Below are 15,458 nucleotides of genomic sequence, written 5' to 3' on the forward strand. Positions count from 1 at the left end.
AAAGTAAAGAAGTCTGAAAGTCAAAGCATGCTAAAATTCTCCAGAAGACAAAACGCTGACCTACCTCTAGGTGATGCCACCCAGCTACTCTCCTGTGGAAGGAAGCAGAAGCTGTGAAAGTACCTGGCAATTATGAAAACAAGGCACTCTCATGTATTCACAGTTCTGGCAACATTGTTAGTTTAACCTACCCAAACTGTTTGCTGTGCTGGCTATCATTTCCTCCCCTGCAGCTTGAAATCTTGTAGCTCTCTAGATTCCAATGGGAAGCAATGCACTGCAGTCACCAATGCCAAACTGTGCAGCTCTGTAGATTGTATGACAAAAAAACTTTCACGCTGGCCTGAAGATACAGGTTTTACATCCTTTTCACCAAAATGGGCACCTAATTACCTTGATGCACCCAAGCTTACACGTGATACATCTTGGCAACATTCTAATCTCCCAAAAAGGATGACACCCAGTATTCAAGTCTCAGGATCAGGACAGAACACATCCTCTCTCTGCTATGTTGCTAACAATCTTTTTTCTAAAGCAAAACAACAACAACAACAACAACAAAAAAAAAAAAAAAAAAAAAAAAACAACAACAAAAAAAAAAAAAAAAACCAAACAAAACCAGAAAACTTTGTACAATAAATCTATTCTGCTGATTTCTTTTGCCATGTATCTAAAGTCCTAAAAGACACTCAAAACAGTAACTCTTGCCCAAATAATTTTCCAAATTAATTGAGACTCTGAATCCAATCAACTACACATTAGTCACTTGGCTAGCAAGGAGGACTTAACTACATTAACAAACACAAGTCTTTATTAAAATGTAGATTTAAGTTTAGTAATAAACCACAATAATGTATTGAAGGAGGAAAGGCACAGGACTGCAAGTGCCCACTCAATTAGTTCTTGCTACATATCACTAATAAATTAAAAATCAATACAACAGGATACTGCAAGACAAATGCTAATGTCCATGAAGAAAGGATGCAGTAGACCCATCACCCCTGTGCTGCCAGGCACATTGCTAATTCTGCAGGACTGGAGAGGACAGGACCAAGCTCCTTTCCCCTGCAGAGGCAGAATTTGCATCAGCTCCCCCTCTGCACTCCCTTTTCATATTCCCTCATGCTCAAACCATTGTCTTCTTACGTACATGGGACTGGTATGAATTAATCATAGTGGAAGCCTGTCACAGAGCTACTTGAGCTATTTGCTTCTGTCGTTAAAAATGACCACATAGTCAATGGAAATACATTTATAGTATTTCATCTTAACTATTGTATCCTAGATTATTTGCAAGGCCACTGATGACTCCAGAAATCTTGGTCAGTCAAAATCCAAATCATAGCAGCTTTGGGTGGGAAACTGAAAATTAATGCAAACGTGACACCAGCCACACACCATGCAAGAAAACAGTTCTTCCATTCTTCAAACTTGACCTTGGCAATGTTTTCTGGAGTTACCGTGCAAAAATCAATATGAAAATAGTATATAAAGCTCTTGGACACAAAGGGGTTTTCCTCACAGGTGCTTAGTAGAAAGCTAAATTTTGACAAATTTATTACACAGTTGCACTTACCACAAGGAGGAAGGAAAACTGGTGTTATGTAGCTGAGAGAGATTCCTTCTTCTGCATGACCTGCAATTTATGTACATTTCATGGCAACTCAGAAAGCATTCATTGAAGTGACTTGTCACCTATTATTTAAACTAGATTCATAGCCTTTTCTTTTTTAATTGCACTAGGTAGGGAAAGTATTAAAAAAGCCAAAAAAAAAAATCACATCACTTTTACTACTTTACATTCAAAAAAAATCATTCTTTTTCACTTGAGTAGCACATTTCTTATAGGCACACTTCTGCTTATTCTTCTATCAAAAAGGCAGCTATAAATACCTCACCTTCAAAGTATTTAAAAGAATTAAGCATGTATTTATTTTAAAAAATATAAACCAAGTGGTTTTCCTTTGTCAGTAAATCCCCAACCCATGGAAGTCATCCTTAAATCCTAACTTATTACTCCTTCAACATAGACAACTATCTTGGCACGCACACATAAAGACAAAGCTCCACTGCACCTTCTTTCCAACTACCTCATAGCAACTTAAAACATTTAATACATATTCCTTTAAAGAAATTTAAGTGAATTTATTGTATAAAATTATGATTGGCATGGTACAGAAAAGTTCCTTTTGATGCACATTTCCCATTAACTTGTACACAAATATTACAAGTATCAAGCAAAATGCAAAAATCTTAAGAACTAATTCCATACTACAAAAGTGTTCACATAGTGAAGTTACTCTGGTTACAAAATGTCATGGAAATAAAAGCACTTCAAAATACATATTTGGGAAATGTTCTCGAATAATCAACACAACCTTAAGTTAGTTTAAAAATGCAAAGAAAGAGGTACCCTTCAAAACACTATTGTTCATTTGGCAAGATGGAGCAAAGTTCAGATCAGTTCATTTATTGAAGGACTGTTCTTTCCAAGGAACAAAAAAAAATAAGAAACCTTTAGTTAAGAAAGGGCTCAATTATACTATGATGACAAATAACGCCATCAGAAAGTTATCTGGCTCTCTTGTTTTCACACAGGAGCTGTCAGAGGCAGGTATGTGTAAATGAACACTTCCAGGTATATACAGATTGCCTTTTCAAAAACAAACCAACCAACCAAACAAAAATAAACCCACCCCAAACCCAAAACAACAAAAAGGAGACAATTTGAACTTTGTTGTTTCATTTAACTAGTTCAGTTCCTTAGGTCACAAGACCCAAGAACAGCAGTCTGCAAAGGATATGTATTTAAAGGGAAAAAACTGAACTTCCACTACCAAGGAATGCGCAGATGTCAAGTTATGCGAGTAGCGTAAATCCTCCCAGTAAGACTGTTAGAGGCTATCAAATCTCTGCTTCCCAATGACCTTGAAGACCTGCTATTCTCAACAAGACAAAAATGCTTGGGCCCTGCAGCCTTACAAAAAGGAGGCACAGTCATATTGTTAGAAAATAACACAAAATCTTGAAGACTGAAAGGATCCTTAAAAACTTACAGAAAATAACTATAAAACAAGGAATACATTACATTATTTTTGTATCAGATGACTTGCGCGTGTTCGAGCAGTTGAACAATGGTATGTATATCTACACAAAACTCACACATACAGGACATCATGTTCAGGCATTATTGTTTTCCTTTTTGCACACACACACACGATACTTTCAGGTTATCCAGTCTATTCAAACGCAGTGAAAAACAGTCCACAGCACACGTAAAAGGAGAATTATCCAATACAGTGTTATCTTGCAAAAATGGAGTCAGAATTCCTGAGTCTCAGACATTACTGTCCTCCTCCATTACTGGATTATTTAATTTTCCAAGGAAAACATCTAGTTTTCATTTCTTCACTCTCACAAACTTTATAATAGATTGCGTCTTGTAAAAAATGTAAAAATTTAGAGAAAAACATGCCAACCAAAGTGAATTTTTTAAAGCTTTTTAAAGGGAGGGGGGATTCACTTACAAAATAAAGGCCACCTTCATGTAAAATTAGCACTGTCAGTATCCCATCATTCTGTTTAAAGGAGATATTTAGCTCCCTGTTCTGGAAGCCTTATTACATGCACTCACATGAGTTTAAAAACTCCATCCTTTTAACAATTAAAAATACTATAAATAGGACTAACGTTGAACAGCCCTTTGTTACAATCACCAAGGTGGCAAAACCAATGCAACAGTTAGATCATGAAGTCTCCTTCAAATAGTCACTGCAATCTATTATAACTTCTGTATTTTTCCTTTTACTTTGCATATTACACAGTGTAACTTAAAATGTTATTTAAGAGCACTTCAGTCCCACAATGTAGGATTTAAGCTTGTGTGAATACATACACATGGCTCTGCAACATTTTTAATGACTTACAAAAATACATTCAACCAAAATTTTATATAGGGCTCTTTTTTTAAAAAAAATCAAAAAATGAAGCCAAATGGTTCCATCACTAGCTAAATAATACACTCCAAGTTCTGGAAGCAATTCTAAAGCAACAGCACATTCACGAATAACATACGTTGAATTGCATACCTTCTCATTCATCTTTATCAGTAATAAAATTCTACTGCATATAATTATTCAGCCTTATAAATAATGCTAAGGAGAAAAATATTTCCCTCTGTGCTACTCTTCTCAGTTTATAGAAGCATTTCTCAGTTTATAGGAGCAAAGGAAAAAACCTAAAGTGCAGACTACAGGCCTGACAGGCATATAAATGACCAAAGGTGCAACCAAATTTGCATTTACATCTTAAGTTACTTCGCCATCTCTCTTTTCTTGCTAGAAGTCACCCCATGTGCAATTGAAGAGCTGGTCGGTTGGTTTGTGCCACAGTACAACCTGTAACCACTTGTAATTATTTTTTTTTAAAACTTGTTTAATTGTCCATAGATATTTCTAGGCAATAGCTTAGGTTCCCAACACCTTACTTTATTAATACTTGATATCACACAATATTGACACCTCCTCCAGAGAATGCTACTGTCCTTTTGTTACAGTATGTTGTTGAACCACTGATGCTTGGTTGACTGTCTTTAACAAGCGATGTCTTCATTTCTATTTCACACGCTACAATAGCTGCATTCAGTTCCACTTGAGCTCGGTGAACAACATAAAACATGAGTCCTATGCTTATGACAATCTGCAAATGAAACAAAAGAGTGCTGTAGGCTATATGAACTGTAAGCATGAATACAAAGCAACTGTTCTGAATAAAACAAAAGTCATCGGTGCAAAGATTCATGGAGGCATCTGATGACTCAATGCTTCACAGGCAAGACATCAGAAGGGAGATGAACTTAACCAATGAGTGGCTCTAATCCTACATATGCTACAAACATAAATAGCATATCAGAACACAGACATTACCTAGTACTTAGAAAAGATTCTTTCTTCCATTGATATCCACTATTTGTTAGAAAGTAATCCCTTCACCTTCTCTCTTGGAAAAAATGTATCCACAAAGAAACAACATGGTGCACTTCTGTAAATCAAAAGGGCTGTTGGCCGCAAACCAAGGGAATAATAGGTTGAAATTGTACTGGGCATCTGCAACTAGCAAAACAGCAGAGACAGGATGCTGCAGACCAAAGGAAATAAGACTTCTTGTTTGTTCCCTCGGGGTGTGGAAGAGAGAGAGCGCACGCTGCTTCTTGGATATCAAAACTAATCAGAGCTTCTGAGCTACTTATAGTAGTCTGTATGGGAAGAACTTGGTTTCTGGAGGATGGCTCAGGGAAGGGATAGGATGTTGGTGGTGGGGAGTTCTTTCATTTGTTTAAGGAAGAAATATTGTCCATAACTAGGGGTTTAGTTCAGGTTTTTGCTCTGAATTTTATTGCTAAGAATTTTTAAACTTTCACCACATAAGTTATCACAATTAAACAACCATTTTTGTTTTGAAATTACTCATTCAATGACATTGGCATGCACTGCACTCCCCAGAGATGGCCTTTGCTTTCAATAAAACACCAGTTAAGTTTTCAACTGAGATCCTCCTTAAAAATAAAATTAATCTTCAAATAAAAATCAAGCTGTCTTATAGCGAGAGTCCTTCCAAAAGAAGTAAATTCCTCTACCTTTTCTAAGAATGTTTTATGAAACTAGCTGGAATCTGTGACTTCCTTTCAAAAAAACAGAAAGGTTATATTGTTTACAAAAGAACCTAAAGTTTTGAGTCCAAAATCTGAACTTCATTATTAATTGGTAGGGCTATGTTTTCTTTAACATTAAGGACTATCACTTAAAACACCTGTCAGCATGACATAAAAAATATTAGAATATCACCGAGTAAGATGATTGACAAGTATTGTCACAGGATAATTGCGGCTGGAAGGCACCCTAGCAGTCTAGCCCAACCTGCTGCTCACGGCAGGGCTGGCTGCAAGATCACACCAGGTTGCTCAGGACTTTTGTCAGTCAGGTCTTGAAAATTTCCAAGGATAGAGATTTCACCACCTCTCTGGGCAACACGCTCCATTGCTTGACTATCCCTGTGGTGGAAAAGATGCTCCTCACTAATTCAAGTTATACATTTCAAAAGCTGGCCAATGTAAGAGTCAAAAAGAGACTATGGACACAAAGTTCTGAATATACAGGAAAAATCCTATTCTAAAAGCTTGCCCACATATTTAAATTTGACTGGTTTGAGAAATATTACTAGCAGTAGCCTGGTACACTACGTGAATAAATAAATTAAAAAAAATATATACACACAGACAACAATGAAATGTGAAGGATTTTTATAGCTATTCACTAAATTAAAGTCACATCAAAGCCCAGTCAAGCAAAGCACCAGGCATATGCCTGAGAGAAAGTGGGAGAACTTAAAAAATTCCTCCACTAACAGTCTCCCCTTCACTTATTCAGTCAGGTCCCAAGGACTGCTCAAGGAGGTGAGCATTCCTATTCAAATATTCAACCCTCTCTAGCTAGTGCTCATCTGAGCAACAGTTATGTTACAACCTATATAATCTTCAAAGGAGAGTCAATGTCATTAAAAAAAAAAAAAAAAGGGAAAAGACCGCTAAATACTATCCTGGAAATAACAGTTCACAATTAAAATGAAAGCTGATCACTTAACCGTTTCTTTTCTCTTTGACCTACCAGGTTATTTACAAAAGCATTTTTAATACTCATAACCCTGTTCTATGAAGCCTATAAATGATATGGTCCATTTAAGAGCACACCAGTTTTAGGAGCAGGGGGGAATGGCTTAAACTGGTCCTAGACTTAGTCTTATATCTTAACATTGTTAAACATCAACTTTATGATTGTAAAAACTGAGGAAGATAAATGACTGCAGTACCAACTGAAAGTCTGCAAACCATGGTAACTGCCGGTCAAACACAGCCTGAAGTACTGACACTGTCAGGAAATTTTAATATATCATCTGCTTCTGAAATACTCATGACCTCTATGCTCGTAATAGTCTCAGACTTAAGGCTTACCCCCAAGATTTACTGACAAATCACTTCATCGGCTAAGCTCATGTACGGGTACTAGATACTCCTCAGAAATTTACTTACTTGCAAAACTAGGATATTCAGATTTAGGCATTAGCAAAATTGTATTTTTACAGCACTTTTCATCCTCAATATCTATGCAAAATCTGGAGTGTTCAGTGCTAACACTGAACACTGCACAGGTGCTGGGTCTATGCACCCTGAACACACTATTTCACAGCTGGTGGCACACAGGCTTTTGCATAGGGGTGGTCTGACAAGTCTAAAAATCAGCAGGAGATTTACCACAGAGGGCAAGAGAAGAAAACTCGACAAAACGGTGGCAGAAAGGGAAAAAAAAGAGAGCACTGAGTAAGTTCTGCTTTGTGTCAAGCACAGTACGAGAGAACTAAACTTTTCGAACAGAAGAAAACAAAATCAAAAGAAAACAGCACCCTCAAAACCCATTTCTCTGGGTATCTGGGAGTCAATAAGACTGTGTAAAGCTGAGCTGCTGTTTCTGTTTCACAATCTACTGAAAATACCAGTAACAGTTATAAATTAAACACTTTATAAACCTGCTGCCTTTGAATACCACATGCCATACCTGCTTGACTCAGTCTGTAAGAGGTTGGCTGCCTCAGACTAGGAGCTGTCACACCAACAGAAAGCAGCTCTTAACCCCCGAGACATGCATTCCCCCAAACCTCCTGCAGCCCACCCCTTTTACACTTCAGGCTGTACAACCTAAAAGACAAACCAGCAATACTGAATCTGCCTCCCACCCATTTCTATGGGCGTGCAGTTTCCAAAGCAAAGACTCAATGACTTGAAGAGACAGGAAGGAAACTTGTCTACTGCCTCCAGAAGAAAAATTCTGTCTTGAATCCGGCTGATACAGAAGATGAGCAAGATATTGGGGGGCTACAGAAATAAATTCAACCACAAGAAGATGACCGCCAAGAGTAATTGCTTACCCAAGCAGTCATAAATAGACCGACATTACTGTCACCAAGGTCTGTGAAAGCAATTATTTTAACTTACCTGTAAACTGAATATAAAATAGCCACTAACACTTTGTTCTGCAATCACATCCTCCATGGTACGCAAGGTAGTGCCCAAGTATGAGTTCAGGAGCTGAGTAGGAAGCAGCCCAACTGAGGAAGCCATCAGGTAGTTGGGTAATGACAGATCTGTAATCTGAGTAAAAGACAACGTAAGAAATCAAGCACAGCTTCAACACAATCTACATGCACAAACAACCAGACTGCCACTCCCACAACCATCTGTGCAAAATAATGAAGGAATTTCTTACGTTCCTTCACCAAAACTTTCCACTGTGCATGAACCTTAAGATAATACAACGAAACAGTATGTGGCTAGTTTTCATCTGGCCTTTTTAAAGTTACTAGGTTTTATTTCATTCAATCTTACATTATGGAACATCTCTGTGTAAAAGTCATTAACTAAAGATGCAATTATACTGTTCATTGAAAATGTTTATTTCTTCATGGTGAATGGAGCCCTACAATTTATGAGAATTTGCTTGTGGGAAGAAATTACTTTATCAAATGTGAAGATCTAAAGCAAAAATCTATTTGCTTTGCATTTTACATGTATGGCAACTAATAAAAGGCAACTGTTCAAAATGTCACTGTACTAAATACAATCTAGTTAAACAGAATAGTAGATACAATTTGCCTCTACAAGGGAAGTTATATAGCTAGTTAAGATACATATATCTATCAGTGATCTCTATGGGCAATATCTTCTATATACTGATATACATGGGTATCATTAAGATTTCCTACCAAAGGTATTTCAGCATCACACTTTAATTAGTGAACAAAACAGCACATGTGGCTATAGCTTGCGTTAGTTTCTCTGGAAAAACCACTAATAATACTTCAAGGTGTTTTCCTCTCTGGTGTGAAATTTCTGTTGAGTCAATATGTGGACAGTTTATCTGGGAACAAAGTACACAGTACTAGCTAAATTAGTATCAGCAGCCATTGGGAAATATTAAATGCAAAAGCCAAGAGGTCAAAAGGTATTTATGCAAGCAAAATGAAAACAGGAGAAAACCATAGGTTAACAATTAGTATGAAAAGGGCAATTTTGAAACAAGCAGTCTAAGGAATTTTCCAGACAATTCAGTTGATCACATTGTAATGAAACAAGTTCTAACTAAGAACGGCCCCTAACACTGGAAGTCTACATGGAAATTATTGACCTTGACAGTTTTGCACAGTGTCAAAGACAAGAGAAGAGCAAGAAATTACTCATTTCATCATGCTATTCTTAAACTTTGGTTACTACCAAAGTCACAGTGCTGAATTCTTGGAGCTCTAAGTAGTATCAGTGGAAAGTTTTTGGGAAGGGCAATGGAGGAAGAGAATGCAATGAAGCATAACGATTAATTCACTGGAACAAGACCCAGTAAGCCAATTCCAAACTTCACACTGCAAATTATACTTCCCACAGACTGAAATATATAGTAGCATCACAAATAATACATTTCCCTCTCTATACAAGATTGATTTAGATTTATGATGAAAAAACAATACATAATTATGTCAGAACTTCACATTTGACCGATGCTTCAAAAAGACTTTTTTTTTTTTTTTAAAAAAAAAAGCATTAGTAATCTGGGCCATGTAATAAGAATGCACAACCGAAACTTCCCATATTGCCAAGGGAATGAAGGAGCTGCTATTAAAAGTCCCTGAAATACTAATGCTGAGGGAAGATCTGCTAAGTAGGACACTGTTATTAAATCTAAAGGAGCTGGGAAATTTCCCAAAGATTGTTTTAACACTCCCAGGCACCTCTCATTTCTGTATATATATTAAGGACATTGTGGTTGCAGAGCAACACATCTGCACATCTGGATCTGTCCTGAAGCAACTGGACCTCCTGAGTCATGAGAAGGACTGTTTCCAAACAAAGCGGAGGCTGCCAATGGATATGCTGGACTGCAACTGAGCTTTCATTTTAGTGGGAAGCCCAAGGAGAGGCAGAGGAAATTTTGCGGGTGCCCTTTTAACTCCTGGTTTAGGCCTGCAGTGGTATCCCTTCACCCAGAAGGCACAGGAAGCAGATTGTGTTCCCACCTAAGAAACCTGAGGAATTTTTAATAAAACTTACAGCTTTCCATATTTTGCCTTCTATGAACTTTACTTGTTCTATAAACCTGCCAGACTGGGGTCTGCATGGCCAAGCTGCCAGAGGCTACCAAGACTTGTTCCTAGTGAAAGCTCGAGACAGCAAAAATTAACAGAAGTCCCAAAGCAAGCATGGATGCAGTTGTGTTACGGGCCATACCTATGTATTTAAATGAAGTTAAGAACTACCTAATTGCTCTGGTGACAAGAGCATTAGGCAGAAACTCTCTCACTAAGCCTTGAACAGACTTTGTCTGGTAGAACTTTTGTGTATTCTTTGAAGCTGACACCTTTGGTTCAGTATTGCCAAAGAATAAACGCTTGTGTCAGGACTTTGTTGAGAACTCACATGCCTTTGGGGATTGCAGCAGATTCCACTCCCCTCAGCTTATGAATCCCCATGTTTTGGATCAGATAGGCTTAGCAACAAGAGCAAAGGACAATTCTGATGCTTTTGTTGTCCTCAAAAAACCCATGTAGCAAATAAAACCAAAACAAACTAAAAAAATCGCTATCAACTTTCCAACAAGCAGAGTAAGCAGCCTGCATGTTCCTGCAAAGCAGGTACCATTTCTTCAACTCTAATTTCACTGTGTGCATTTTGGGAACCAGAGGAGCACTCTTAGACACTCAGATATTTTTTTTAGTCAATTTCTTCCATGTGATATTCCTCTCAAAGAGGGAAGAAAAAAAAAAAAAAAAGAAATATGAATTCTGATCTAACCTACACCTAGCACTACAAATAATGTGTTTGCACAAATCTCACTCCAGGGACTCACTGGTGGGAAGGCGGTAATAACCTGCATACCAGGCGTCCTTACAGGCCTGCCTCCAAAACACTCGGAGCTGCCAAGAGCGCTGTGCGTGGGCAAACACTTCAGTAAGAGCTATCACCCCTCCCCAGAGCCACGGCCACACTGGCATCACAAGGAGTGACAATTAGGCAAAACACACCCAAAGAGAAATACAAACATGCTTTCAGTTGACTGTTTTCTAGGTCTTCCAGAAAAGCAAGTAAATGCACTACCCCACTGCTCCTAATATCAGTGCCTTCCCAGAGCAGCAGAATGACTCTAAGAAGCATGTTCACATCTGGCTGGTGAGAAACTAAGAAATTTGTGCTAATTTTCTTCTTGTGCATTTCAAATAATGTGATCCCATCACTAATCAAATGTTAGGAAGCTCTTCCTTCTCTACCTCCTCCTGTAATTCAGCCTCCCCAAACCCCTGAGCAGATGGTATACACCACTGAACAAGTGCTTGTCGAAACCCATTAATCCCAACCCTGCAGATGACCCCTCCCACATCAAGGTTATGCCTTGCCCCAGACCTCATGTGTCACTTCCTCCCTTCCTTCTCATTTATGTATTCTCAGTGTCTCCAGTTTACTTATAAATATGCACATAGAAGACACACCTAGACCAGACTGCTGGAAAATTAAAGACGCGTAGGTTTCCTCAAGTTTACTGTTCTTTCCTCTACTATTAAGAACAATCCTTTTCAAATTCATTACTGAAGTTGCTAGCTCAGGGAATGGATAGATGGTTAGGGCACCCCAAACTCCCTTGCATTTCAAACTTCAGTAAAACATTAAGTTTTCAAATAGGTCAGATCTCAAAGAAATGACAGCTCAGTCTGTGTGGGTAGCATTTTGTATTCTATATGTAGCTTAAACTTGACTCACAGCGAGAAACTGCCTTGACTTCCCTGATTTGCATGCAACGTTTTTATTTTTCAGTAATCTTGTAGTTCATATTAAATGTTCTCTGTTAAAAATGTAACACGCCATGCTTTATTTGACTACACTGCAAAGTAGTAAATCTGGAGTAATAAATGCAACCCAAACTAATTTTAGCAGGCAACATCCAAGCTACTTGGCATAATCAAGAACCTGCTTTCATCTCATTTCCTATCTGTTATTTTAACACTGAAACCTTCCACTTGGAAAGGAAAAGATTTATCTTGCAGTACTTAAGAGAATATAAACCACTGTTTTACAGCATCATTTTAATACTGCACTGGTCTGCTGAATCATGTTTCCAACAGAAATCATTTTAACTCTGTAATTGTCTGGTCAGTTCTTCAGATCCAATACTACAACATCTGCTGAATACTTCAGGTGACACGCAGAAACAGTGAACAACCAAAGCACAACAGCTCTCCCCACTTCAGGAACGTCACACTACAGCTTCATCTGCTACACTGGGACCCTGGGCTCTGGGGGGGAACTCTGATCCCAGCTGCATGGGTTTAAGCTTCCTCAGTCCAGCAGTAACTAAATAAATGTAAAAGTAAATAAATGGAACAGCTGAGGTTCTTCTCATTCATACCAAAATACTTGCTTATAAAGAAAACATAAGCTGTTACAGCTTTTACAGACAGAGATTGCAGCTCTTGAAATGTCCCAGCACACCCAGTCTTATACATAGCAATTTTAAATATTTGATGCTGGTGTTAGCCTCTAAAGATGGTGTGGATTAATTTTTTTCTGAAATGTCAAATTTGGTTTTCAGTAACCTACTGATTTCAACCAGACAGACCTGTCAAAATTAAGCAAGTGCTTCAGAAGGGTACACGATCAGGACTGCAGACAGGAGAAGGAAAGTGTGCTATAAGAAAGTGGCAGACCAAAACACTTTTTTGGAGAGTCTTTTACAGTAAAGAATGTAAGTGACTGTAAAACATTTAAAATATTTCAGGATCTGGTTTGCTTTAGTATCACCAAGTTAGCAGACACAACTGAGGCATAACACACAGCCAAAACCTGATCCTTCAGACAAAGCACTCAGGAAGAGATGAGGGTCTGAAATTGTCATCATCAGCATGATGGTACTCAAAAGCACACCCTCCATGTTCTTCTCTACTTTCTCTTTTAAGATGATCAAAGGGGACAGCAAGATTATAAATTTTAAATAACTAAAGAACATACCAATCTGCATCCAGAAGTAGAAAGAAAAGCAAGACTAATCCCTTTCCAAACTCAAATTTAAACTTGCTTTCAGCTCCATTCTGCTGCACAGTCCCTTTTTCAGCTCTGCCATTGCATCTCACTGCTCTGCCCAAGATACGCGTCCTCTCTCACGTGCATGGACTTAACATGCTGTATGGATTTGCCAGACGTATGCTACAAACACCAACCAACCAGAGTAAAAATCTTAATCTGTCCGCTTCTTTCTTTCCAATATGACTGTTTATACAAAGTAGTTTAGGGAGATCTGGCAAGACTGCTTACAAATACAACTTTTCCTCCCACTCGGATCACTTTAAAAAACCAGGCACTTTAAAACAGTCGAGTTCTCCGCAGACTTTGCTACACAGCACCCTGGTGCTTCGTTCTAACACTGGCACACAGTCTTGAAAGCCCGAGAGCAACTCGTAAGGCAATGTCACCAAGCAAGGCGCCTCAAAAACCTGCCCGCCATCCCCCTGCAAGCACGGACTAGCGCAAGCAGGCGGGGGGGGGGGTGGGGGGGTGTGCTTCTGCTGTTGTTAAAAAGAAACCCAGGTTTCCTCCTGGGAAAGGAGGCAACCTCCACCAGCGACAGCGGCCACTACACTGCGAGCCATCCTTCCAGCCAGAGCTTCTCCCTCGCTGCAGGGCCCGGGCCGGGACTCACCGCGAAGACGGCGTTCTGCAGCCCGAAGGGGATCGGCGTCAGCCGCGCCAGGGCCACCACCTTGAGGCCGCTGCCGCCCTCCACGACGCGGACGACGGCGCTGAGCGTGTCGCTGCCCTGGATCCGGGCCCGCGCCCAGCGGGCCAACAGCCGCTTGCAGGCCACGTGGGCGACAAAGGTGCCGACGAGGACGCCGAGCACCATCAGCCCCATGCCCAGCACGAAGCCGTAGAGATAGCCGGCTGCCACGTTGAGCAGGATGTAGCCCCAGCCGCAGGGGAAGGACACGACGATGAAGCCCACGGTGAAGAGCAGCACGCCGGCCAGGCTGTCCAGGCTCTCGGCCCAGAGCAGCAGGTCCCGCAGGTACTGGCGCACCAGGGCGAGCGAGGCGAAGCAGAGGGCCGCCAGGACGCACACGCTGAGGCAGCTCTTGCACCAGCAGGTGCCCAGCAGGCAGCAGGAGCAGCGCCAGCCCCGGGCCTCGGCCAGCCCGGGCCCGCCGCCGCCCGCCTCGGGCAGCTGGCAGAGCAGCAGCTCGGCCGGCGGCAGCCCGCCCTGCTCCGCGTAGGGCCCCAGCAGCAGCCCGCCGGACCCCGCCGCCTCCGCCGGGACGAAGCCGACGGCGTCCCCGCCGCCGCCTCCCGCCGCCGTCCCGGCGGCTCGGGACAGCCAGCGGCCCAGGTCCTGCCGGGCCCCCTGCGCCGCCGCCTGCTTCACGGCCCGGGAGAGGAGCTGCAACGCCGCGGCCCCCGCGCCCCACATCCCCCCGGCCCGCCGGCCGGCTCTAGCGCCGCCGAGCCGCCCAGCCCCGTCGCTCCCCGCCTCCCCACGCAGCCTGCGGGCAGCGGCGGCCGCTCCCTCATCGCCCCGCCATGGCCCGGCTGCCGGCGGCGGAGCCCAGCCGAGGGCCGGCGGGGGCGGAGAAGCGGCTGCGGGGAGGGCGGGGAGGAGGGGGCCGCGCTTCGGCGCCGCGCGGGCCCGGCGGGCGACGGGGACGCGGCGGTCTCCGCGCCGCCTCCCCCCTCGGCCGCGCCGCCGGGGCTGCGGCGTTAGACGGCGGCGCCGCGCTCTCCGTCCCGGCGGTGGCAGCGGCGGCCCTGGCGGAGCGCGAGTCCCGGGGGGCGGCAGCGGCGGCAGCAGAAGCGGGGCTCCATCTCCCGGCACGCTGGGCTCCCGATCCGATCCGCTCCGCGAAGCGCCTTCTCGGAGCGGCGGTGCCGATGTGGCAGCCCGGGCGCCGATCGCAGCGCAGGGGGCGGGGGCTGGGCTCCGGCGGCGGCGGCAGCAGCGCCCGGCCCCGCTGCGGGACTCGGCGGCAGCGCTGCGGCCCGCCCCCGCCCCGCCCCGCCCCGCCCCGCGCCGCCCCGCCCCGCCCCGCGCCACTCCGCCCGCCGCGGGGCGTGGGGCCGGCCGGGGTGTGCGGCGGTGGGGCCGCCTCGCCCTCGCCTCGGGGCGCCGCACGCCGCCGCGGTCCCGCCCCGTTCTCAGCAGCCCCCACCCGCGGCGGAGCCGTAACGGGCGGGAGCCGGGGGGCTGCGCCGAAACGCTGCCGGAGGACGCGCGGTGGGGACCCCTCTGAGCGGGGGGTTACGCCTGGGCTCCCGCGGCGTGCCGGCCGCTCGTCCTGCCTCACGGGCGGGCTCCGCGGCACCGGCGCCCCGCGTCCTCCGCCTC

General features: G+C 43.1%; 1 protein-coding gene across 1 annotated transcript; it reads right to left on the reverse strand.

Moving 5' to 3' along the window:
* Positions 1 to 2,130: 2,130 nt before the first annotated feature.
* On the reverse strand, positions 2,131 to 15,113 carry TMEM64 (transmembrane protein 64; the record flags this gene model as incomplete). Its single annotated transcript, XM_040586679.1, has 3 exons — positions 2,131 to 4,698; positions 8,045 to 8,200; positions 13,782 to 15,113. Coding segments are annotated over 3 exons (1,683 nt in total), but the record flags the coding sequence as incomplete, so codon positions are not given.
* Between the last annotated feature and the right edge of the window lie 345 nt (positions 15,114 to 15,458).

The sequence above is a fragment of the Falco naumanni genome, chromosome 3 (assembly GCF_017639655.2).
Source record: "Falco naumanni isolate bFalNau1 chromosome 3, bFalNau1.pat, whole genome shotgun sequence".
NCBI lineage: Eukaryota > Metazoa > Chordata > Aves > Falconiformes > Falconidae > Falco > Falco naumanni.